The following is a 27768-nucleotide window of genomic DNA, read 5'->3' as shown; positions in this document are numbered from 1 at the left end:
TCCAAAGTAACAATCCAATTATCTCCAGATCTTTTTTCTCACATTGAAATCATTTAGAGTAGTCCAAATTTCAGCGTGTGTTCCCAATTAAAAAAATCACCTGGTACTGAGTATAGGAACACATTAAAAGAAAGACTTTAATCTTAGTTTTCAAAGAAGCAAAAATCTTATTTCCTAGATTTATAATCCTATCTTTTTTTCAGGAGAAAATCCCTCTGAGGAAGTGAATCTATCTTCCAGAACATCCAGAGATGCTTGGTGCTCCAGATCATAACCTGAATAACAGCTCTTTAAATATCGCTGTCTTCTAAGTGGCTCAATATATTTTCCTCACAGAGTATTCCTGACTCTATTCCTGAACAAGATTCACTGTTATTTCTCAACTTGATCTTTCAAAATATTTCTAGGATGTTGTGTATAGCAGTATGATTAGCATATGCCTACTATCAGACTGTGCAGAGCAACAGAAAATGTTAAACTTTGCAGATGACTGCTACAATGCAGTCACTTTTATGAAGACGAGGCTTATTCACCTGCTCAAGTTGTGCTTTTGAGATGCGAATGACAGGGGGGAACTTGTTGCCACAAGGAATGACAGGAAGCTGCCTACGACCAGTTGAGCAGGAGGAAGAGGAGTGGCTCTCAGCTGATTGACTCCTTGGTAAACCAGCCTCTTTCAGAGGGTCCAAGTGGACGGAGAGATAGGCTATAGGGCTCATGGTGCGGAGGATGGGACTTGAAATTCTTGGAGTGGAGAAATGCAGCATATGACATGAGTTGAGCTGTGAGAACAACATGGCGGGGAAGAAAATAAGGTTGAAAATGTTTTAATAAGTCTTGTTTATGCTTGCCTAAATGCAATCTCTTAGACAACTGTATTCACACCTCCCTCAGAGGCTGAAAGCTGATAATTTAAGAAGTGTCTTAAGACTGATCTTCACATTTTCCACCAACCATTTTCAAAAATCCAGTATCAAAATCAAGAGTGAGCATCCTTTCTCTAGCTGGCTTCTTCAATCAGCCAGTCTTAGAATCATAGAATCCTTAGGATGGCAAATAAAATCACAGATTCATTGAGTCCAACTGTTGCAACCATTATAAGGAGTCAGTAACAGTCTAGGACAAATTTAATAAACTAACCCAGTCAGTTTCAAGGACACTGTGTACATTAGTTGATAGTTGACTGCAAATGCTTAACACATCCACACAACAAGACATCTGTGTCTCTGAGATTACTATATCTTTAGCATATACGCCCATTGCAGGCTTTACAACTACAGCACAGCAGTGTACATCAAGAACTGGACCTGACGGGACTAATCAGAAAAGTTAATACTAAACGATTTTGATGAAATTTCCCAAATATGGGATCAAACTAGAAGGATAAACTGGCCTCAAGAATCCAGGAACAATTGCTTGATCTTGAACTACATTATTCAAGCATTTAGATACAAGGAAAGAAAGAAGAATAGGAATTGTAAAGTCCAAGTGTTCCAAACAAATAATTTTAGACAAACTACATTTTCAAATTAGTTGCTGATGACAAGTCTGAAATCAACTGGTTTTTTGCAAGACCTTTTCCAGCACAGAATAAACATCTAATAGTGACACATCTAAATACCTGTAAATGAGACTGCTATACACAGTCTGCAACTCTTTGTTCCCATTACATTTAGAGAAAACCTCGAAGAGTAGAGATACAGAAACTTTCTGCAAGCTTCATGAAGGTGACTTTTTGTTTCCTACCACAGTACTTGCAATTCTAACCTGCATTCTTTGGAAACCAAGAGTACGAATCAAGCATTTCTGTTCCTAAGGAAAAGGTATTTTCAATTGTGTCAACCCTAAAGGTTCAGTTCCCATAATGCATATCTGACTTGCAAGTGGGGAAAAAGAAAGTATTTCCAGTGTCTCATAAAAGCAGCAATTGAGGCTAGAAGGCATATATATGAAAATTAAACTACTTAGAAATAAATAGAAATTTAAGAACAAGCTTTTGATAAAACACAATAGTACCTCAAGATACAAAATTCCCATTTCAGTAATATTTCTAAATAATAAATAGATTCACACAGTAAACTCTCTTCTATAACACAGACACACCGTGCATATATATACATATATATATATACATACATACATATATATATATGTATGTATATACATATATATATACATATATATATATACATATATATATATATACATATATATATATATATACATATATATATATGATTTTAGGTAGTCAAGTAAGTGTGACCAGAGCAAACTCTTGTTTAATTTAAACTGAAGATGAAAATGGAAATAGCTATTAGATGTTTAATTACTTAGAATCCATTATTATTTATTGACTGAAATATCTACTTAACAAATATACGCTGCAAAGTTTTGTGCATGCACTGTATGGAGTTCTTTGCAATTCAATACAAACACAGTAAATTAATGAAGCCATCGTTCAACAACACAAAGTCCAACTCTGTGCTCTTAGTACCAGATCAAGGAAAAGAAAACTACAGCTGTATGATGCAAAGTGCTGCTCCAGTATAAATTCACCATTAGTCTAGATCAGTTCACATTCTTTTGACAAATTAACTTCATACCAGCAGATATTATAGCAAATCACATACTGTCTCTCCTGCAGCCAAAGTCAACACGAAGCCATTATCAAAGCATAAAGTCAGCACATATACCCTTAGCATGCTTCGAGTAGTTCAAGAGATACATGACTGTCTGCCCACGACTAAGCCAGATCAAACTGGTATTTGCTGATAGCACACAGAATCTGTATTGGAACTGGAAAACCATGACTGATAACATGAAAATTACTTCTCTTACCTGCAGGGGTTTTTTCCATAACAGCATAATTTGCTATAATTTTTTATGCCTGAAACTTTCTCAACCCTGAGCCAGTAACTTACACATTTTTCTCTCTTATTTTTTGAGTTTGGGTTTCCTTTTTTAACTGCTACAACTTTACATTCTTAATAGAATGCTAATGCTGTGTAAAACAGGTAAGAAGTGATATTATCAACAATTACTGGAAGTCCACATACACACACAATTTCAGGAAGAACATTTAGCTACAAATGGAAGGACTACAGACCAGCAATTTCTTTCCTTCAGGAGTAAATAAAATTACGGGTGAGTACATAAAACGTTAGTTTCTCATACAGAAACATCCATGCTACTACTTACTACTTAAACAGTGAGCAATAAAGCCCTGAAAGAAACAAAGAACAAAGAAGAATCATCAAAGTAAAAAGGAAAAATTAAAAAAAATACGATAGTAAAGCTATTTTATTCATTCACCACTGAAATAAATGCTTGCATACTTAACAAACCTATCAGAATAAGCTCAAAAACCGTAATTCCTCATGCTTTCTCCTAAGTGATAGTGAAGCAGGTCACTAGAAATCCTTATAGGAGGTATATTCATAAACATGAGGATCATGAGTGCTGACGTCCTAGAATTTTGAGCTGTTTGAAATGAGTGAACTCTTTCAAAAATTATATTATTACACTACTGTAATTTAAACATCTATTTTTAACCCCTTTTAGTAATACTTAAATCATTTGATTTATGGTTCTAAACTTAACATTCTTGGATCCAAGCCTGTTCTTAGTAACTCATGCAATATAATTAAATCAACAGAAAAATAAAATATGACCTTGCCTATTATTTTTATTGTTGGGAAACAGCTACTTAGAAAAAAGTACTAAATAACAAGAACATCTGATGCACAAAAAAAGGATCAGATTTAAAGAACAGTTTCAGGTGGGTAAATATTCTGAGGAAGAAGGAAAAGGACTCTACCAAACAGCTCCCTAAGGACACTAGGGAGTTCAAGTTCTATTCAAGTTCTCTCTTGAATAGAGAGAACTACTGTATGAAGAGGCATATATATGCTTTCTTCCAGTGAAGTGATCAGGACACTCACCTGTAAGAACAGCTAGGTTCCAGTATCTATCTCAAGGAATATTTACATATCCTTACTGAAGGGGAATACATCACAGTTGGAATAGATGCACTGCATAGACATACTCTGTTCCCAGTTTATAAATCAGCCAAATAATATCTATTTTCTTTATTCCCAGTTCAGTTTATTTTTTCAACTGCACATGATTCACCTTCGAAACAGTAAGTTCCTTCCTGTCATTCATCCTGCCTTCACAACACTACTTGCCCTTCCAGGATAATATAAACCATATTAATTTCCCCCATTTTTGAGGTCATGACAAACATCCCTTACCTGCTTGCAAAGCCAAACTAAAATATAATCTCATCCCAAATTCTACTTCAACCAGTATTGCAGTACATTTTGTACTTAATTAACTTATTTTACAACTGTTTCTGCTCCCACATTCCGAAGCTTCTTCCTTTCCAGATAGTGTCCATTCTCTGCAGTGTACTACATAATATTTTTACCACATCTACTTTCAGTTTTAAGTAAAACAGCTATTTCCCCAAAAAGAGCCACACTTGTTTAAAGTGGAATAGTGCAAGCTGGTTTTTTTAATGGCTTTCGAAATAAAAACACTTGATAATTAGTATTTTGTACAGGACCAAGTATTGCTCTTTTTTGTCTGTTTTTCTAAAACTGACATTAAAATAGAAGAACTGAGCAGCTGAAAACTGAAAAATTCAAATTAATTTTTCACTTTTAGAAGTTTCTAACCCATCAAAAACTCTTTCATACAACTAAGATTTCAATTTTAATCTTAGAAATCTTCTGTTTTTTAACACAGTTCAGTATTTTCAATCACACAAAATTAATCTCCTATAAACTACGTACTTCAAAATATGATATCTAAATATAGTCTTGCATGAAAGATATGATCTTGCATTTTCCATGAAAACCTAGGTGTAGTTAAAATTTTACTGTGGAGCTGTAGTTAACTACATTGAGTAGCTCATTTTCCCTGTAAAGGATATTTCCACAATAAATGAGTAGTTAGTGACAAGTTTCTTTTTCTAATGAGCTGGCTGTAACTTTCACAAAAAGTGGTGATAAGTGAATAAAAAGTATAGCAAGGTTTCTTGGTTCAAGGGAGCTTGAAAGACTTCACCTTCAGATCATAGATGGCACAGTATCTACTCAGAAAAGGGAAGAAATTAAACCAAGGGTTGATTTCCAATCACTTAATTAATCTCCCTTCCTCCTTAAGTAAAGACAAAGAAATCTTTGTTTAAAAACAATGACAAAGGAGAAAAAAGTAAATGTTCACCAACTGTGCAAATGAGAATGCTTTATAAAAGATGGAGAAACAGAAAAAGAATAGTATGCAACGGAAGCAAGGCAATCTGTCAGTGAAAACTTGGGAGTAAAGTAGTAGTTGCAAAAGTATCTTACAAGTGAAAAGCAGCAACACTTTATGAAAGGCAACAAGTCATTTCAGAAGAAATAAGAAAAAACAAAGGATATTCCAAAAGCAAACACTAGAGGAATGATAGTGAGAGGAAGTAACTGTTTCTTTCATTTCTACCACTTTGGCTTTTCCTGAAACATATGAAACATTGTAGCACAGTATTTTACATATTCATTGTAATTTTATGTTTATATATTGCAAATATAATAAATATATGTTTGCATGTTTCTCACTGATTAGGAATCACTGGATAAGGAGCTTCTTTAGTTAGACAGACAGACACACAGGTAGACAGACACACAGGTAGATAACTTCTTTTTAAACAAGGTCAGTTCTATGGATCATACCTGCAGAATTAATAGCCACTTCCACAGGTGAATGCAGACACTTGTATAACAGAACACGGAAGATCATTCCTCAAGAATCAAGTCTCATATCTGCTGAAACTAGGAATTTCTGTTACACTATTGTATTTTAGTCACTGCCTTTACTATTTCCTCAAATAATTCTGAATTAAGACAGGTTCAATAAAACAGTGATCATTTCTCTTACCGGAGTAAGTGCTCCTTCTGCTTGAGCTTCCATAGGACTTGTAGGAGTGGCCGCAAGAAGCTGTCCAGCAGCTCCAGACAGAAGTTCCAACTTATCTGTAAGCTGTTCAGAAGCAGCAGGATGACACTCCATGTCTAGAACAAACTCCACCCCTGAAGTTTGGTTCTTGCCATTGACATTGTTTGCTGCCCAACCACCCTGTCTGGATTGCTCTTCTCGAGGGGACTCCTCTAGAACTTGTAGTACCTCTGGCTCTTCATCTGAGGGACTTCCAGTCATTTTGTGCCCTAAAGCCTCATTTGTCTTGAAGTCTTGCAAGTCCCGTTCCTTATCTATTATCACCCATTCCTTAGAATCAACCTCCTGCCTGCAGGAGCTTAAGTTAACAGCTACAAATCCATTGCTCATAACACCATCAGCATGGTCTGGAGAAATAGCTGACCCAGGCTTTGAAGCATCTGGAAGATATTCTTCATCATAGTGCCAAACATGGTCCATGCGAGCAGTCGCAGGAGCAGGAAGGGGTGTTTTCTGAGAAAGAGGAGGAACAGCAGCAGCAGGAGTCTCTGTCGCAGCATTCAAGTCTTTCTGCATCTTCTCCAAACTTGAGAAAAGAAGTTAATATCTGAATTAGTTAAGAATTAATTAAATATTGTAAGTTACATTTGAGGTTTTTTGGTAGGAGAAAACTAGATTTATATAAAAATTTATTGTCATATTTTAGAACAATCTACAATGGTTCCACAATTTGAGACAAGCAAGTCTGATGTCAAGTAAAAATGGATGGATGGTCTTAGAAATGTACACATATTATAACTTTCACCGTAACATATCATATTGCATTGTAAATATAATTACCAGAAGGGAGAATAGTGAATGGATAAAAACTCAGTGATGAGGCTACCACCAGATGGTCCACTGTACTTAATTTAAGTTACAAAGCAGAGACTCAGAGCAGAAGAAACAGATGTCTCCAGCAGCACTTATTAGGTGTTTTCAAGAAGAATGTTATTTATTATTTTGACTGATTCCTTAATTATGCTTTGCATAATTTGCTTCATCAAACAAATTCAGATTCCTAACTCCGCTATGAAGTATTTAGAAGGAATCACTGTCATCATCTCAGCTCGCTTCTACTGTCCCCACTCAGCCTCTATCTTTCAGTCTGATTTCACTGTGTCCTTCTCCCGTTATTCTTTCTACATAGAGGCCAACTGATTGAATCTGTTTTCATACATCTGTCTCTTCTCTACCTTCAAATTCCATTTTAAGACCTCTGTCTTCTATCAAGTTTTTTTATGTTGATGCAACACCTTTGAGTATAACTAAGCCTGCTGCATGGAGGAAAATTTCTAACTTTACTTATTAACTCCACTTTCTGCAAAACTTTCCTTCTCGTGTCATATAACCTAATCTCATGTTACCTTTGTTGAGCACCTGATGTCATCATTCTTACTTAGGACGAGTTGTACTGACTGTAAAGAGTATGTCACTGAAGAAAAAGTTAATAAACACCAGAGTTACACCACTTGGCCTTGAAACACAAAATTCCCAAGTGTGGAAGTTTGACTTTAGCTGTATCCTACCACTGATTTTTTTTTAAAGAGGCTGCCAAGTAATGAAATCCATTAATTGAGCAATATTATGAAAATATTTTGCTGTAGTTTGCATAAGCATACTCAGCACCTCCATTTCTTGTCTTCACAGGGCAAAGGAAAGATAATAGTATCCTTACTATATAGGCTTGAAAGATGTAAGCATAACAATAAAATAATTTCTTTACCAGGTCTCAAGAAACTTATCAGTGTCTGGCTTTGATTCCAATGTCATACGCTTCTCCAGTTCAAAGCTGTGAATTGAACGTAACTTTCGCACCAGTGGAACATCTCTGTCTAACTGGGTGGTCTCTGAGCGAACACGAATTGGAGAACCGAGACTCGGCGCGTTAAGCATTCCATTCACTGGCCCATGGCTGTTTTCTTCCTCTGTGGCAGCCTGTGCAGACCGTAAAGTAAAAATGTAAATCACTAGGAGTAGCAAAACAGAGGAAGACAAGGTACTGTATGATGAATATCATCCAAGTTTTTAGTATGTGAAAAGCCGAGTTGTATTTGGAATGGTCCTTAAGTTCACAACATACTTAATGTAGTTTAGATATGCTCTTCAGCACACACCTACAACAGACAAAATACTAGTAATATACTAGTTCTGGGTAGGTCTGAAAATGGCAGTCTCAAAACCCAAGTAATAACACTTAAATTGACTCTGATATTTCACACCCATCTCTGAAATTTTCTTTAATAATAGTCTGAAACCCGGCACTTGGTAGCATCTTTGGTCTGCTTTACAGTCAAGTGCTTTTATTACAGAAAAGTTAGCTTCCAAGCTATCTTTTTGATTCTCTGGAGCATGTAACACTGTTATAAACTAAATCTACTAGGCATTTCTGTGACCTCAAAATAGGTTTTAGTCCAACCGCATTCCACCTTGTATACTAACTGAGCATGATTTAGAGCTGGAAAATCATGATCATCCTTAGTTCCTACAGGTATAGTTAATAGAAATTGCCTTTGTTTAAAGGTTTTTCAGTAAAAAAACCCCAAACAAATAAGTATATTTGAAAATAGGCACCATGCCTTGTTCTTTCCCACAGTGCATTTTTTTCTAGCAAACAAGAAGTGACAGCTTCAAAACTAGACATCTCTCCTAGATAAAGAACAGTTCAGTACCAGTACTTCATGTTAAAAACATTTTTTTAATCAAGAAACAGGGCTACATTTGTTTGAGTATGAAATACTATGACTGTGAGTAAGGGAGACATCAACTAATTCTCAGAGACCACTTTTGAAAATAAAGTGGCATTCTCTTCCAAAGATTAGCCCATGAACCTCTGGATCAGTACAAAGGTATAATATCTTACAGAGACAAAACTACCAAGTTAGTTAAACGGATACTACCAACCACACTATTAATCTGCCAGTTGAAGAACATTAAACTCTTTTTAGTACATTTAGTATCTAGGTTCTGCACAAGCAAGATGCAGGAAATTTGCTTTGATTTCATTCAGTGAGCAAGAATCAAGATTGTGTCTGAAGAACGTGAACATGAGTAAACTACAAAGCATCTCAAATGATCAGCAAGCTATTTATCAGAGAGACCTGATAAAGTGGCACAAGGCCCAAAAGTCTGTCTGTTTGTTTCAGTATATAAAATGTGTTAGCTCTACCATAAATCTGGCTAATCAGTATCATTGCTGCATTATTACTTATATCTTATGTGCACTACGAGAACAGGAAACTGTTCAAAGATGTTCTTCACATTGCAGATTTGAAAGTACCTTACAGATCCCTAGTTTTATTTTGTTTCTGTTCGCATCCATTTCTTCCCAAACATCTTTTTCCTGAGGACGTTGATGGCCAGGGGATCCAGGTAGTTTCTCTGGTGAGACACCAACTGGAATACCATTCTCTCCATCACTGAGTTGTTCATCAGGAAATACTTCATCTGTATTTTCCCGCAGCAAATCTCCTGGGATAGGAGTGGCATTGGCAATTCTACAAAAGCAGTTTAAAAAAAAAATCAGAAAGGTAAAATTTTTTATACCCTCACATGTTTACAGAAATCATTTTCTATTTAAAAAGCAAACAAACAAAAATTACAAGGAAAAGCATGTTTATGTAGAAAACTAAATCTTGTAAATTATTTAATATAAAACCCCTTACATTCTGGCTTTCACAATTTATGTTTCTTTAATTTAGGCACATAACAAAAGATGTAAGTCAAAAAAGCAATCACTTAAAAGGTGTTTTTTTGAAAGTTTTCGAAGCCACTTGAGAGAAAATTTGTTAGAGATCATGTCTGGGCTCAGCTTCACTCCTGACTCTTCTATACATATTCTTCTATTCAAAAAAAGTAATGGCAACTTCCATCATACAGTTTCCTTTACCCAAAAATTTGACAGAGGAACAAAACATACTGTGTGAGGAAGAAAAATTACTGAGCGAACTAAATGTGGTTTTAATCACTATTCTTATCAAAGTGCTATTTTGCTCCAATTATTGATAATCAAAACATAAGCATAACACTAGCATGACATTATATTTTAATCAAAGTTCTGTAATCCCATTGACTTGAGGCTGAATAGGGTTAAGGTGTAGCTCAACATCTGAAACTGAAGCAATGTTAGTCCTAAAAAGTGGAGGCACACAAGGTCAATTAAAAGTCATTCTTTTACAGTCACCAAAACTGTTATTTGTAGCCAAGACTAACAATAACTAGTGTGATGCTTAGTGTGATAGTGGGACTGATCCACGTGCAAAATCCCTGTCAGCCTCAGTGCGTTCAACAGTGTACATCTTACACCTGTGTAATGCTAACAGTTAGATAGTATAGCCAGTTGGTGTCTTGATGGATATTTACTTTAACAATTTTTTTTAAATTACTTTGAAATAGTGAGAATTTAATACATGAAATTCTGGCGTTTTTCAGCCTCACTACACTGTCAAAACTCCCACCTTTGTGATTTTTAGCTAAAAGTTGATCTATTCAAGGCCTAGAACAGGCCTAGTCTTCCTCCCCACCCATGAACACCTCTTATATTCTTCAATCCCCTGACTATAGGTATTATTAAACATCACATCTTATCCAACTTACTTTATTGCAGAATGTCTCAAATACCACATTAAATATTATTTTAAACACAATCAAAATCTATTTCCAAATTTCTTACAAAGATCCATTCATTTTTCAAAGTTATAAGGAAATGGTAGCTAGAATTTTATTCCAGAAAACAATGGGTTTATTTCCAGGCAGTTAAATTTCCAGGCAGTTAAACTCAGGACACATTATTTAGTTTCACAAAATATGATTTAGCAAAGGATGAATGAGCAATTTATATGCAATTTCCTGGAGTATAATTTTTTTATTGCTATAATTTTAGGACTGCAGTGCTGATCTTTAAGTATAATATAAACTCGAACCCTAAAAAGGGAAATACTTCAAATGCTCCCAAACCTTCACTCCTCTATGTATTCAACATTCTGTAGAAAAAAAAACCCTAAATTATGGAGACAATTTCCTTTTGGTAGGAAGCCCCTCTGTGGTTATTTAAGTGACCACGATGTGCATACGTACCCAATTGCAGCCGGTGTAAGACGAGTGTGTAACTGAGGTGTGGTTGAAGTTGTTGTTGTTGTCAGAGAGCCATCCGTTCCACTCTTCTCCCAGTCAAATGGGTCACTTTCAATAACTCCAAATGTCTTCATGCTGTTGTCAAACACAGACATGAGAAGCTGAAATGAGAAAAAAAGTTAATGAGCTTCATTTTTGTCTAAGAGAACAAGTAATTAAGAAATATTCTCCTGTAATACTGAAAACAATTTAAAAAAAACCAAACAGTTCTTTATGTTAACCACTTCTCATTTTTCAAGATTTCAAACTCACGATACACAAAATTTTATTTTATTTAAAAAAGAAGAAAAAAAAATCCACCCACATCTGTCTTTTTATCAGGCATGAGGCAATGATACACCATAGACTTCCACAAAAAGAGAAATACACACACACAGAAGCATGACTACATTGCTGCAGAATAGCATACAATGGCTCTCCAGCAGAGGAAGAGAAAAGAATATATTTGATAGCATCAAGAAACCAAGGAAATGAATGAGATGTAGGGAAGGATTTGCCAATTCATACATTTCTGTCATTAAGAACCATGGATCATTTACTTCATCTAATACTGATATTCATCCCACAAAAATGTCTAAGTTTTCCATCCTCATTTTACACTATGAGAAAGCATTTAGAAAAATTTGTGACCATGACAGGAAAAGAAACTGTATCTACTTTCCTCTCTTCATGAAAAAAACTGTCTCATTCTAGTCACTGATGGGAAGGCTGTGTCCATATCATTCTGTTACTCTAACATTTCTAAATTTATTTTTTTTCCTAAAAGCTAATACTCTAGCTTTCACCCTTTTTACCAATCTAGGATGCTGAAAATTTTTCTACAGTATCCTTGGGCATACTCTTTAGCAACTTACTCTCAAGAATCTTCCGTGTGCCACTCGTCCCAGACCGTTCTGTAACCCTACTGAAATGCAGAAAGCCATAGTTCACACTGTCCCTTAGGTACCCTGTTTTATTCTCCTCTTCTTGTAAAACTTACCCAGTATCTCTGAAGTAATTTTTAAGGTTATTCTCCTTTAAATGTTTTAATCAAATTCTGCTATATTTCAAACTCAAATGCTTAACATCAGGAGGCTGAAGCAATGTGTGCGCTAATACCTGAATAAAATAAACATCTGACATTGCCAAACCACATATGGATTCTGGGCCTATGTCATCAACATTTTAGATGGTAAACTCTTCAAAGCAAGGATGTCAATCAGGGACATACATACGTTCTTGTTCAGTGCCTACCCATAAATACAAACAAGGAATGATACATATCAAAGGTAGGAACAGCAACTCTGCAAACACAAGTTAAGACACACTAGAGTTTAAAAGACCATTCTCAGTGCTCTATATAAAACCCTTCTCTGGTCTAAAGCACATGAGCAAGATTGCATTGTAAGGCTCAGGATGCAGCTACGCAACTGCAAATGTTCCATGACCAACCACAGAACTGTAAATTACTCGGCTGTCTTAATCATGGAAAAACTCTGTCCTGGTATCGTGTTAATCCCTGAGTGCATGTACTATGTTAGATATAAATAGAACACAGAAAAAGGTTTAGAAAAAATATGCCTGTGTATATGCTTTATCATTCAGGATACATAATGTAAATAAAATATATTTACCCAAGGTTTGTCCATACAACATCAAAATTCCTGCAATCAATAATTTTTACCATAGAAAAAAAAAATCTGATGCATCTTTATAACTAGGCACACAAAACATTGCAATCTTTTTCCTTGATTGTAAACTACAGGACAATTTCCATGGAAATTTGTAATAGAAAAGAATAAAAAACCCAAGGTATTTATTTTTCAGGATTGCTGAACATTTTCTGTATTTCTAATAAGGAGGGTTTTTTTATATTCAAGTTAGTGCACAAAGATTGTCTGGTTTGCAAATGTGCAGAAAAACATACCAGTACATTCAGAGAAGTCCACTTGCTAACAGGAAATTAGTTATTCTTTGAGATTTTTAATTATTTAAATTTTAATATATCTTGATTTCTTTGTTAAACTTACCATGCAAAGCACAGGAATCATTCTTATCAAAGTTACAATTCCAGACTTAGTCAGAATTATTTATTTATTCAGTTGAACCAATTCAACTTGAACACCAACAGAAAATCATTCCTTCTGGTGTTGCTGAATTAGTGAGTCGAACAAATGCACAGAGGCAGACAAATAGTACAAGTGGGAAGCTAACAGGAATGTGTGTTTCTGGGAGCCCGAGGGAAGGAACACAGGGACAACTTGTCATGGTGTGCTATTAAATCAGTTCAACTTCTACAGTTTGTGAGACTGAAAAGCCTCTCAAGTCTCTCCCTCCCTGCTTTTCCTGAGCATTCCTCTGCTGCTTTCCACAAACTGGTATAGAAAAAAATTCTATCTTTATTTATTGTTTAATCATGGGTCAACACTGAGTGAGTAAGACATACATTCTTCAGCATATCCTGTTGGCACATATCAACTTATCGCCGAGTAGAGGCTGCTCATTTCAGCAGGCAATATTCTCAGACAAAGAAAAATTACTAGTTTTCTGGTGATCTCTGTAGGCAGTACTTTGGTATTGAAAACCCACCATGAGTGCATGTTGTGCTCTAACTGTAAGTGCTGAGTTCCAGACTTTGGAAAACTGCCAAAATGACTATCACTGAGAGAACAATCTGCTCCATTTAACTTACAGAGCATCCACTAGATACTAGAGTATCCTAACAGAATACTGACTGAAAAGCATCTAGTCAATTGTTTTAGAAGCTTAATGGCCTTACATTTCCCAAACAGAACAAAAAGACATACCTGAACCACAAAGTTTCTGTGGCAGTAGATGGTCATTAAAGTAACTTTGTGGTGGCACAAACCATAATAACTACCAAGATTACACAATGAAATCAAAGCAAATTGAAGATGAAACAGCATAAAATTCTCATATTTATAAAACAGAAAGACAAAACAGTACAAGTGTTTACCTGGTAATCAGGCTTTGTAAAGTAATCTAAATTAGAAATGTGATCCAGAAAGACGTTAAATTCTTGAGGAAGATGTTTCAACATAAGTCTGTGTTCGTACCTTTCTTTAATGGAGCCCACTTGCTCCTAGGAGTAAGTAACACAACAAACATTACCACATCTTCATTCTCTGCTACAACATATGTATGTTACAGCCATTCAACACACCACTAGCCAGAAAGACAGGTCAGTACATTACAATGAATGGTACTGAAAAAGGCCATTCTACATCAAACAGAAAGATAAGAGATTCTGTCATTGCTCCCAGTACACTTGCAAAATAATGTACAAACTTCAAATTCAATATGAAAAGTCATTTAATTTTCTGTTGTGTTTGTGTTGTGTTTGAACGCTAACTGATATCAAGGACTGTCATTAAACACTCCAACTTTTCCAGAATGTATGTTTTAAAGATTTAAATATCCTGTTGTATCATCTGAAGTTCAGTCATTTTTTGGTGTTTATCCAGTCATATAACATGAGTAAATCAACCAAAAAAGAGCTGCCACCTATATATCACATTGTCATCTACACAAACCACGTCAGAGAGTAACCAGGTTTCAGTATAATTTCAGAAGAAGTTGTAAGAAGTAATAACAGGTTAATTAGATGATGTTTCTTTGCATACCTCACCTAGGATATATGACTTAAACACTACCGCATATTGCCCAATTCACTTTTGTTCACCAGCAAATAAGAAAGGCCCATTTCACAAGTAATCAAAAGAGATAGGTGTGATAGGTGAAATAGGTGTGATAGGTGAAATAAAGTACTCAAGTGAAAACAGGAATAATGAAATAAGAGGCAAATATACACTTACTTTTGCTATTTAAAACATTTTCAATCTACAGGTAAGCCTACTTCCTGCCTAGAACAGTTCATAAAATTTGAGTGCTTTTTACACCATGACACCAGGGACAAGAACTAGCACTAGAAAACACTGGAAAACCTCACATTAAAAATTAATGAACCAATGAGTCTTAGCGGAATCTTTATCACAGCATTTCCCCGGAATCCAGAAGTATATCTCCCTCATGCTCTTTGGTTTCACCTCCAGGTTTACCTTATCTTTTATTTTTCTCCAAGGCAGTTGCCCAACCACAAATTCCACCAACATGTAGAATAGAGACCAAAGGTCATCATGCCGACCCATTTCCTGTGAAAAAGAAATATTATTCTACTGTATATTACAAATACCTAAGACAGGAGGGAAGACAAATTCTTTACTGCTCAAGAGTTGAATTATTATAAAATTTAATATAATCTACACTGCAAAACAAGTTTCATTAAGTCCAGCAACCATTTTAAGGAGAAACGTACAAGTAAATTTCCATAGAGAAACAACAAAAGTTGAAATGTGTTAAAATGACACTGCAAATGTCTACACTGGGAGAGCTGTTTATTCAGATTTCTTTACTGTATGATGTTAAGACAACGTACTGGACATTATGTACTTCATAAAACAGTAACTTCACCTTTTTAGTTTATTAACTTACAATACAACTGAACACCAAAGGTAACTATTAAAACCATTATTATTTCTACACCAAGAACTTTTCTATCCTCGACTACCGTAAAGTATATCATCCTTTCACAAAATTTGTAATTTCTATTAATTTCTACATAATAAATGCATAGGAAATGAATAGTAACTGCATTACTGACTGATTTCAGCTGTATGAGATGGGTATGATACAGGTTGAGATACTCACTCTGTTTCTATGAGCGTTGATTGATGCATATCGTACCGTTCCTCGAAAACCAGCGACAGCTCGTGGCTGTCAAAGAATAAAAAAGAAAAGATTCTCATTGTCAGAAATAAACACTCTGACAACTTAACTTGGCATCTACAAAGTGAGTATGGAGCCACAACATATCTCATTTGAGACTTTTATTTCAGTTTACCATATTTCTACAAGTTCTCAGTGGAAATACAAGTGACATTTGTCACAGTTTTTTAAAGTATGTGATAGTTTATAAACTATGATCTATTGACATCAGTATTTGTTCTCCTCAGGCATCACGTCCTGTTTACCTCATTCCTCATCACAGTCATATGGCAGAAATATTCTTCTTTTTTCTCCAATGCTGAAACTATTTCTTAGTTCTAACAACAAGAAGTTTGAGGGTTTAAATTCTGACAGGATCTAAACCATAACTTCTTCCTCTTAGCTAAAATACACCAATATTATGTGGTATGAACATACAAGCAGTCATTTATTGAAACGTGTTAGCAATATTTTCACAAATTATTTTCTGAACTAGCAAACCAACCAATTTTTTGAGAAATTCCAAGAGCAGAGTAAGCCACAGGTAAGTCTCAAAGCTATGGCTGAGCAATAAATAGCAAAGGCTGCACTACAGGCATCAATTTAAAATGTTTCTTTCTTTTCTAGTTTCTGAAAACAACCATTTCCTCCCTTACAGTCTAGATATCATACAATCATAAGTCAATTGGTGTTTTATAATCACAGAATACATTTTCCCATGCTTCTGTTCTTCAAATAAAACGTTACGGAAAGAATTATATCATTGAAAACAGTCATCATTAGTAGATATTTACAATTTAAAAAGAAAAAAAAATCAAACCATGGTTTTATTACTTTGCCTAAGGCAGATATCCAATCCATGCTACCTCCTTAATTAATCATTCTATGTAGACAGAACTGCCAGGACTGGTAAACTTGCTTTCTTTTATGCAGTCTTATCTTCCCAATCAATACTTCTTTTTGTTTCCTCTAACAATGAACATAGGAAGCTTCAATCATCTATCTCACCTCTGACTTGTATTTAAAGAGGTATTGGTGATCTGTCTGCTTGCCCAAGACTCACGATAATTCTTCAGATTTTAAAAAACTTTGGCCAGTTCACTGAAAAGTCTGGTTTTACATACACAAAAATATAACCACAATACACAAATTATTAAGATAAAACACTTCCATCTCTCCCTACCTATATATATATGTAGGTATAATTCTTTCTTATCCACCAACAGACACTATACAGAAATACCATTTAAACAAATCAGGAGTTGTTATTGCTGTCAATAACTCTGCCAATTGAATCCAGCAGGATTATGCAGCAACGTCTTTAATAAAGGATTCAACAGTCCATATAATCAACATCTGCTAGAGTAGTATGATGAGAGCTGAAGCAGCGTTAGTTAAGAGAATACCTTCTAGGATGTTCTTAACATGAAGAGGTTCTCAGATGATATTCTATAAATCTTAGCATTCGCATGTTATCATGAAGTTTAAATGGTGCTTGGAACACATGTCATGTTCAGGTAGGACAGACTCAATTGTCTGTCTGTCTTGTTACTGTCTTTAATCTTATATCATCTTATATCATATATTGAACATTATCCTGCATTGAAACAACATTGTAGTTGGAGAAATAAATTTTTCAAAAAAAAGCACTTAAATCTCCTTCTTAGTAGTTGTGCAGGTTGGCAAACCATGCAAGTAAGAATAATATAGTATCACTGCCAAGACAATCAAAATACACATAAATTTACAAAAAGATGCAGTTTAATGAATAGCACTTCTCCAAAAGGGCACTGAGAGCTTAACTTTAAAACAGTTGAAAATACAAATTACACAGATCTCAAGAGCATATAGTTTCAGAAGATGAAATCAAATGCTTACTATCATCAGTGTCTGGTATGAATGTTAAAAAGGAATGACTATATTCAGTTTTACTAAGTTAAATATTTCCATTCTTCTGAAAATAATGAAAAATATGAAAATTAGGATGAAATGAGGCTTTTATTCTAGCATAACAACTTCAATTCCTACTTGATAACTAGGACAAAAATGCTTCAGTTGCTGGACAAAGCAATAAAAAAAAGACTAAGAAATGTCATATGAAAACTAAATTATCCCATTCAGTTTACAAAACCCAACAATCTGACTTATTTCAGTTCTGTCCTGGGGGAGAAAAGTCCATATGAGGAATTTCATTATGTACCCATTCAAATGCCTTTGAATGTTAAAGTCACTGCCATCTCTACTAGTCCTAAGATGATTTCAATTATCTGAGAATCACCTGGATGGGAAAGGGTAAAAAGAAAGAGAAGAAAAAAAAAGCATGATTAGTGCTTCTATCTATGAGCTTATCATGAAGCGAATTCTGAATTATTTACTTGAGGATATCTAAAGCATTTTACTCCCTCTTGCCTTAAAGTATAGTTTCTATGAATCTGACTTAAAAGCATATGTAACTCTGTTATATTTTAAGACACAATAAAATTAGTAACGCATCTGGTCACCATTTAATAGTGGTATTACAATGCCACACAACAAGAATAAAATAACTCTATCATGTCACTATCAAAGTGAATGATGGCTCTGTAGGTTAAATCAAGTTTGACTAATTCAGAATAGAACATACAGACTTCTGAGCATTTGCTGTTTCAGAACTCTTCGTGCATCTCACACCATCTCATGAAGCAAAAGAGAAATACTATAGGCGATAACAGCAACTTCATGGATGATTCACTGCATTTTTTTCAAATAAAAATTCTCCTCTGCTATTACTGATCATCTTATTTTGTTTCAAGACAACTCCAAAACATATTTTGCAAATCTTCAACAAACTTGTACCTTGCTTGGGTCAGTTTACATTAAAAAAAGTTTTTCTAATATAATTAACTCAGGTAGTGATCTGAAAGTCAGGATTGTCTCAGTTTTGATTACTGTCATTAAACTCTTCAAATTTTGGTTAAAATAAATTATTTTGAAGATACATGCACATGAAGCAGATTCGATGACCATGGTGAATTTTTCTACTCATAAAGGTACTTCTAAATGTAACATCAGATTTCTTTGCAGGTGGCCCTGCCCCGGAAACACTTGACAATGTCTCAGATAAACTAGATGCAGGAAAATAGGAGTTCCTAGAAAAGTGAACTATTTCCTCTAAGCACACAGGTTTGCAGATTCCTGGGAGACACTACGCTTACAAACCTGTCTGCAAATGTGGCTTCTTTGGAGGGGTGTGGTGGAAGCAAATCACTCTCCTTAGTTCAGTGTCTCCAGATAAATGCTCTGGGTTTATTGTTCTGGACAACACTGGAAACGTTACACAGAGTAAAAATTTAACTTATTGCATTTGTGCAAAATAGATAACAAACATGAAAAAATAAACCAATACTGATTCTTTACATTATATCTCACACACACCATGGTTCTCCCTATCAATCAGGCAATGACTGAGTATTCTTTAGTACCTCTAGGTTTTGCACTGAGAAGCCAGCAGTGCTGCCTCTAAAGTTGAGTTCAAAAGGACATGGGGGGGTGAGTAGAGAAGTAGCCACCTATGTTACCCCTATTTTCCTTTGTTTAAGGCAGAAGAATCCTCCTTTTTTATCTTTTTTCTTTAAAAAGTCAATTTCCTAGTTCTTATGGCCACCAGGAATATATTTCCATGATTGGAACTACGCACAGTTCCGATTTTTTCAAACATTTTTTCATACCAAATAGCTTCAACAACTCACATTCCAATCCCACCTTTCTGGGGGATATAGGCTTTGCAATCTACTGTAATGCCCAGCATGCTTTAGCACCAGTTAAAAATAGATGAAAAGTTCAGGGATCTTCTGGGTAAGGAAAGATGAAGTAGTTGAAATACAATTGCCATAAAAATGTATTATACATCTTAATTAGTTTTCACTGCATATACAGTTCTTCAAACCCACACAGTCAGCTCTATCTTAAAATCCACATCAGACACTATTAATTGAGTACTCGCACTTATAAGTCTTTATCAACCCATTTCCTATAGTTATTGGTATAACACGTTACTTAGACTCAGATCTACCTAAAGAAATGTGATTTCCAAAAACTGATTGCAGCTGTGTGATCCTATGCTACCAGAAGCTGGGTAACAAGCTGAGTTAACATCTAAACAGTACAATTAAATTTTGCTATTGTGAGTTCTAACAGACATGTGGTGACAAATGAAAATTAACTCCTACTACATGTGCTATAAAGAGCATCACCATTTCCAAGACAGCAGTATTTGATACATAAACCGAGCTCCTGAGCTACTCAGTTTTCAATCTGGAGTATTTACTCAGCCAATGTGATGCACTAAGCTGAAAACGACGATCGTTCCAAAGCTGATTCATGAGCAAACAAAAAGTCTGGTGGGCTGGAGATGGTAACAACCTACTAAGTGTCTGTCTCCAACTTGCTGCAGCGAAAAAACACACAAGATAAATCTGCCATGTCTATTTTTGCTTTGCCCCATGCAGTCTTTCTTCTTCCTCTTATACCATGAGCTGAAGCAGAGATTACTGTAGGAGGAAGACTCTACATAAACCAGCTATGCTCTGGCAGAGAATTTCCCCAGAGGGCAGAATATTGTTTTATTTATCTCTGTAAGTCAAAATTTTACCGTTGTTCTGCACTATGAGAAGTTCTGTGCTCTTAGCAGAGTTCTGATTGGAGAACCAATACCTTAATTTTTAATTATTTTGTACGTCTTATTAAGTATTTATAATGATAACAATTACACCATATATTAAAGAGCTGCATAAATCCAGAGGTAGACTATTTCAAGTAGTAGACTTATGTCAACTATGAATGGAAAGCAAAACATCTCAAGCAAACTAATGTACATAAATATACCCTCTTTCCAATTCTCCATCCCACAGGGGCAGAAGAGGGGTGAGGGAAATGAGCAAGAGGCTGAGGTTAAACCACAACAATAAAATAACACATTTTCCTTCTTAAACTAAACAAAATAATTTTTCATAACTCAGCAGAGAATTTAGCTCATAGCTCAGAAAGAACTGGAAACTAAAGTTTCCAGTTCAATTTTGGTTTGCTTCTATTTTCATCAGGAAACAAATCTTACTGGACCAAACCATCTGTCTTTCCACCACAATAGCTTTTAATTTCAGACAAATAGCACAGCTCTCAAAGACTTCCAGTTCCTGCAAGTTTAACGAAAATTGGTGATTAAAGACAGAACTCAAATTAGTAAATTGACACAGAGATAGGCAGCTAAAATTCAATTAAAATGGTTCACATCCATCTTAAGAGACACCACTGAGTTGGTCAACCAGCATTAATTTTAGATGGCAAGTAAGTACATGCCTAGTCCCAAAAGTGCAACCATGTATTGGTCAGGGAAGGAGGGTGTAGTATGAAGCTGCAAATACTAAGACATTTGGAGGGCATAAGGGAAGCACAAAATAATAAGTTTCACCATTCATAGAATAATTTCTTTCAAAAATAAGATTGAATCTCAGCAGAAAAATGATTTCTCTTTTTTTTTTTTGTTTGGTTTTTGTTTTGGTTTTTTTTAAGGCTGTTACGGCCTATTCCTCTGAGCATCTATTAGTTCTACAGAAAATAAAGGAACTGCTGAATCAGAATACAAAACAACTATACAGGACATTTCAGACTGCTTAAATTAAATTTCTAAGTTAAATTTTTTAATGATTGTTTCGAAACAAAATCAGTGTTCTGCACACTACAGGAAAGTAGAAAAAACCCCCAATAGACCCTAACAATTACAAAGTGTTTTATTATAATCATTTTTCGTATCTCAACTATTTCTCAACTGTTCCTTCAGGCAGGGCATTAGTATTGTGTATTCTATTTTATTTTTTATCCCAAACGCCAGGTCACAAGGAATCTTACTCCCAAACAAATAACCACACATGATTTTCTAAAGTTTTTTATTTAACTGTTGCAAGATTATTCAATTGACATGTTACAAAACGTCAGACCTCATGAAAGTCATATATCCATTCTACTTTTGTCACCAAGTCAATTGATAATGCTCTTTTTTAATTTTTTGCATTAACTCACTGCCTGTCTTTTTGACCTTGTACTATCACACACTAGACACCAGCTGTCTGTGTGTCAGTAATACAACCAAACTTGCAAGGATCATGTTCAGTGGATGCTGAAAATGCTACATATATACTCTATAAGATTGTGCCTTAAGTAATATCCCTCTATGTCCTTGAAGGAGGTTATGGCAGACAATAATTAGTGTTACACTGGTAGGTATAACACAGATATATCATAGCTACACAGATCTGTCACTGGTACATGTATCATAGCAATGCATTACTTCAAAAACTTTGGAAACCTAACAGTTTAATAGTTATTGTAATCTATTAAAAATAATGTCTGCACAAATCTCTCCAAATTAACTCCCTTTTCTTACCTATAAAATTATCCCTAATTCAGAAATGGAACCTCAAATGACTAATGTCATCATTCTTTCAACTCATGCAAATTACTTATATACCAATTAAACAAAGGGCTCTTGACTTAGTCTCTTCAGCAAATAACCAACCTTGTACAGTTTCTCTTGGTATTTAAGCAAAAAAAATAAGTAGGTTCCAGTCTTTGATGACTTAGAGGACATAAGAGAAAAAATTAGAGGAGCATTTATAGCCTTTTGAAAAAAGACCTTATATGTTTACATCTTGCACTGAATGACTGTGATATTATACAGTAACTTCTTTTCTATAGAACTGAAAGTTTTAAAGAAAATATAAAGTTGTAATATGTCATCTTAGACTCTTCAGCGGAACTTCATTTACTGAAACAAGCTTTTTTTTCAAGTAGTCCACTTTTTAAAAAGCTATCAACTATCAAATGCTTAGTTCAGAATTTAGAATGGAATCTTGCAAACCTCACCTATTTCCAGAAGTATATATAATGTAGTCTGACTGATGCAAATTCAGTGAAGAAAAACTGAAAATATAGTTCTAAAAATATTTGTTCTTTAGATCATTTCTTTAGCAAAATGTACAAAATTTAATTTAATGAACATGGAAAGGCAGAAGGGGGCTATCATAGGAAAGGATAGTCAGGTTTCCAAAAAATTACTCCTGTCCTCTCTTCCAACACTACTTTTGAATCATTATTTATTAATAAAAATATTTATTTTACAAACAAAGAACATACAGTAAATAGTTTTCAACTCTAATTTCAGGAGTTTACTGCATTCTAATTTGGCTGAATTATATCACATACGTGCCCATTGCTCCTTCTTTTACATTTATTTGTGCCATAATAGCTGAACTGATTTTGCTAATTGCAAAACACACAATCAGTGCAACAACATTATTCAAATAAATTAAGATTTACACACTAACATTTTTAAATATTCCTTTGCTTATGAATTCTTGTTCATTCTATGTCTTTCTGCTGATTTACAGCAAATTCAGTACAAATCTATTACTTATTTACAGTCCCAGCTCTTGAATTCTTGCACAAAGTGCTGAAGAGAAGCAAAGAGAGGTGGTCAATTAATTAAACTTAATAAGCAGTATCATTTCAATCCAGATTTTAATCTGAATGCAATGTTCAGTAACTATTCTTGAACAACTTCCAGTATACAGACTCTTATTCATAATAAATTCATGCAGTCAAGGTATCATTCAATAGTTACTAACACAAATCCTGGCACTGAGGCAAACAAAGAAAACTGCACCAGTTTTAGTCAATACTATCTGTGGACCACTTCTGAGTCTTTTTTTTCTTAAAGTTATATCAATGTTTGCTATAAAAGCATTTACTTGAAAAGAAGATTGAGAAGCATATATAAGCAATCCATCTTTAAACAGTCTGTGAATCCAAATTGTCTTCAGAGAGGACAAAAGATTTGCAGTGATAGTTTTGCTTACAGCAGTGTAGCTTTACTATTGCTCCTCCAGTTCTTAAAATCCCACTATCCCACCTTTTTTCCCATCATAAAAAGTATTTAATGGATATAGCTTCCACTCTTTCAGTACCATAAAAACAATGTTCTCTTCCAAACACAGAAATAAACAATCTGCAATTCTTCTGCCAAGATGACAGGAGGTAAGGCAGAATAAGATGGAGTCTTGCTCAGCAATCAAGATAATCAAGAATATTATTAAAAAGAAACATCATGTAAATCAAATGTATAACCATTCCCAAATTTTCGCAAGTAAAAAACAAAATGAAAATATGAATATACGAGGAAATTATACTTTCACTCCCTGTACTTAACTGAAGAACAAAAGACTTCCAAAGCTTTCAAAATAGATACAATGCTCTGCTTTGTTATCTACCAACACATTTCTGTGCAGCATTCTGTGCAGGGTTGGGTTTTTTGGGGGGTGTTGTTTTCATTTTTTTTTTATTGGTTCTTGTTTGTTTGGGGCTTTGTGTTTGTTTTGGGTTTTTTTTAAGAATTCAGCTTCTTAAAGTACATTTCTAGGACACCACCTGTCACCCTAAAGTGAAATTTGAAGATAAAATTAGCTGGAAATCCTCAGAACCTGAGGGCACTGAAGAAAGGCAAAGACCACTTAGCTGATTTTGTACATAAACACCTGAATAGAATAATATGTTCATTGTTTGATCTGAACAGATTTGTAACTCCTTCCCTAGACAATAAAAAGACCTAAACATTTGCATTCACAATTGCTTTCACTGCATTTTTCTGACGGTCAGACTGTACAGCAGCTGGTGTATCTTCTGCTTTAGTAGAAGTCAGAGACAATTTTTGTTGCTGACAGGTCACCAGTAAAGAGCATGAGTAATGCCTTAGAAAATTCAGGTCAATATGCTATCATCTTTGGATTGGAATACTTTTGTCAGTGTTCAGAGAGTAAGTTTTGTGACTGCTTTAATACCAAACATATCAGAAAAAAAAGTACTACATTTTCTAGCTGTTCTCAAAGCAGGAATTCCCAGCTTGGTAATGTTTAAGATTTTAAATTTCCAGACTAAAAAAAAATAACAAACTGTAGAGTTAGATGTAAAATACTGTAAACTTCCTTAATGTATGTTAAAAAGAATGCAATTTTTTATTTTTTTACTTATTTGCAAATAAATACAGAAAAATTTAGACACTTGAAATTAAGGTCACGCTAAACCCTATGATGGTGAGAACTCTGATGAAGCTCTTTGTTTTGTTTAAATAACAACTCAAGGATGACCTAAAATCTAGTCACTGGGAAGGACAGGAGAAAGGTGGGGAGATGAGGAATGCAGTCATAGGCTAACTCTCCCTTTGACCTAAAAAACTTTATTTATCAAAAATACAACAGTTCCATACACAAAAGAGTCTCCTCAGAACACATTTCAACCCACTAATCAGGATACTCTCAAGAGGAAGCCCACCTTTCAAACTAAGTACCAAATCGAACAAAAAGGAGCTTTCTCCTTCAGTTACCTTTGGTCAGTCCAAATCATCAGACAAAGGGGATTGGCTGTTGATCTGAACAATTCTCTAACCTGCCAGTCAGTGAAACATGTATACTGAGTAGAAAAACACTGATGTTTGAGATAAAAAGGTTTTATCTAAACATCACCTACTCGTGGATAGGTTTTTAATTGGTACTCCCTAGCTTTGTCACATCAGCTTGCATATGTTACACTATCTTCTTTGTAAAACAAATACAATGTAGTTATTTAGAATTTGCAATCCACACAAATAAAAGACCACAAAACTCAGGCCTGTGATAATACATGACATTTGAATTTGTAGATTTTTAAAGAATTATGACCTAAAATTATTTTTCAAAGGTTAATCTCTCTAACAGCAAAGATCATAGGCTTCTTTTTTTCTTTTATTTTGCTTTCTTTATATTAAATTTAATAGTACCTCAAAGAACAGCTGTGGCTAATGTTCACTTTAAAATAAGAGTGATGACAACTGCTATCTGCAGTACTGATGATGTTAAGAATGCAAATGTCCTTCAGATTTTGTCCCTCAAGGTTTTCTATTTCTGTACCACAGCTGACACCTTCACTTTCCATTTTCACCATGTAAATAGAGACACAGAAATTGAAGGCTCTATGAAGTTAGGTTTACACCCAAAAAGAATCATTTATTCTTTGTCTCAAGAAAAAAAACCAGATGCTAGTACTATTTACTTTGGCTATCTCTAAGACAGTGGCAAACAAAATGGTAGGTATTGCACTCTCAAAAAGCAATAAACAGCAGACTATAAATCTCATAAATATACTAAATTTGCATCCTGCTAAATGTATTTGCTTGATGATTAGAGTCTCCCCACAATTAAATTCTAATTACCCTGCTTTGGAGTAATTCATTCTTATCTACACTATTAATTCAATTGTTGGCTTCCTCTCTCCAACAATGTATTTGCTTGTCCAAGTTTCATCCTTCTTTCTTTCAAAAGCCTACATCATCCCCAGAAGTTTTTATTCTCCTTCCCACACTAAATTTTCTCTCTTCCAATCTTTTCCCTCACCAGACAAGGCTCCTCCCACCCATCAGTGTTTCCTTATCAACTTCCGCTCTATCGTTTAATTCTACATCTACCCCAAATACCTGTATCCTAATAATGTCCCTAACATGTAAAATTTAGTTTCAGAAGCCTATACACACACATACTATTATCCAATTTTCCATATTCCTCATCCCATTCCCAGCTACACATGTAACACTGTTCAAGCTTTCACAAAAGTATAAGTGGTCAAAACATCACAGAACCACAGAACATGCAAAGTTTGAAGGGACCCACAAGCATCATGGAGTCTAACCCATGATGGCCCCTGCACAGGACCATCCCCAAGAGTCACATCATGTGCCTGAGAGTATCATCCAAAAGCTTTTTGAACTCTCTCAGGCTTGGTGCTGTGACCACTTCCTTGAGGAGCCTGTGCCAGTGACCAACTACACTCTGGGTGAAGAACCTTTTTCTAATATCCAACCTAAACCTCCAGATCTTCAATGAGTACAAATCAAAGAACAGGAAAAACAAACAAACAAACAAACAAACCCAGATCCAAACCTACCCACTGTAAATACTGAACTATATTTTAATAGACTGAACACATTTCCAAAGACCTTATCTGCAAGAGTTATACCTTTTTCTATTTGCTCTTGAAGCGACAATGTGGCACAATAGATACATTTCATCTGCACTCTAAGATACATAATGATGGTACTACCTACATCTAGCATATGCCATTTGCATTTAAGGTCTTGGCTGAAAAGTTTTAAGTTTTTATGACATATTTAAGTGAGACTTCAAGTTCTTTAGCTAATAAAACAAGGCTAAGTAAATTGAATAGAAAATATAAAATTACACATGCTTTCCTTTTTAAACAAGTGTGAATTATTCTACACCCTTCCAAGCAACACTATGATACGCATTTGTGATTACTTTGCTCTCATCATTCAGAAACTTACAAGCTGCAATAAGTGTTTGTTTCTGCCTTTCACGTTCTAACCAGGTTACAGTGTCAGATCATACAACTTAATGAACTGCAGCACTTCTCTACTGTCTTCAATATATTCATACATTTTACAAATATCTTATTACTGAGATACAACAGACATATTCCTCTCTCTTTGAAGTTAGCTCCTCACAAGAAGAGTCATTCAGACAGCTGCAAGACAGGACAACTTTGTTGAAATTAATCTATTTCAAAATCAGCAGTTAAAAATGTTTTATTATCCAGTAGTATTTCTGAGAAAGAACTATTTGTAGCATGAAAAAGTGTGCAAAGCTTTGGTTTTGCTTTAGATTTTATGTTAATCTACTTTCCTTTCAGTTTTGAAGATTCACCAACTGAAGTAGAATGTAGTAAAATGACACTATAATAAGAAAACTGCAACTGCAATTAATTAATTTTAAGGCTAATACCTGGAACAAATGGGAAATTGTCTGTGCTGACTAAATA

General features: G+C 34.8%; 1 protein-coding gene across 8 annotated transcripts in view; it reads right to left on the bottom strand.

The window, feature by feature from the left end:
• Positions 1-27768, bottom strand: part of TTBK2 (tau tubulin kinase 2) — an 85307-nt gene that overhangs the window by 20508 nt on the left and 37031 nt on the right. For 5 of the 8 annotated variants that reach the window (XM_017809288.1, XM_017809325.1, XM_017809315.1 and 2 more), the window contains 8 exons: positions 15820-15885; positions 15171-15263; positions 14069-14194; positions 11056-11213; positions 9260-9476; positions 7706-7917; positions 5923-6526; positions 534-782 (listed from right to left, as the gene is read on the bottom strand). In XM_017809288.1, coding sequence (XP_017664777.1) covers positions 534-782; positions 5923-6526; positions 7706-7917; positions 9260-9476; positions 11056-11213; positions 14069-14194; positions 15171-15263; positions 15820-15885 — 1725 coding nt within the window. Of the gene's footprint in view, positions 1-533; positions 783-5922; positions 6527-7705; positions 7918-9259; positions 9477-11055; positions 11214-14068; positions 14195-15170; positions 15264-15819; positions 15886-16884; positions 16978-27768 lie in introns of those variants that run through there. The other 3 variants (XM_017809351.1, XM_017809345.1, XM_017809335.1) reach the window with 3 other exon arrangements.

Source organism: Lepidothrix coronata, unplaced genomic scaffold (assembly GCF_001604755.1).
Source record: "Lepidothrix coronata isolate B3197 unplaced genomic scaffold, Lepidothrix_coronata-1.0 Scaffold1, whole genome shotgun sequence".
Taxonomy (NCBI): domain Eukaryota; kingdom Metazoa; phylum Chordata; class Aves; order Passeriformes; family Pipridae; genus Lepidothrix; species Lepidothrix coronata.
The sequence above is the reverse complement of the archived record's forward strand: the minus strand, read 5'-3'. Positions and strand labels throughout refer to the sequence as shown.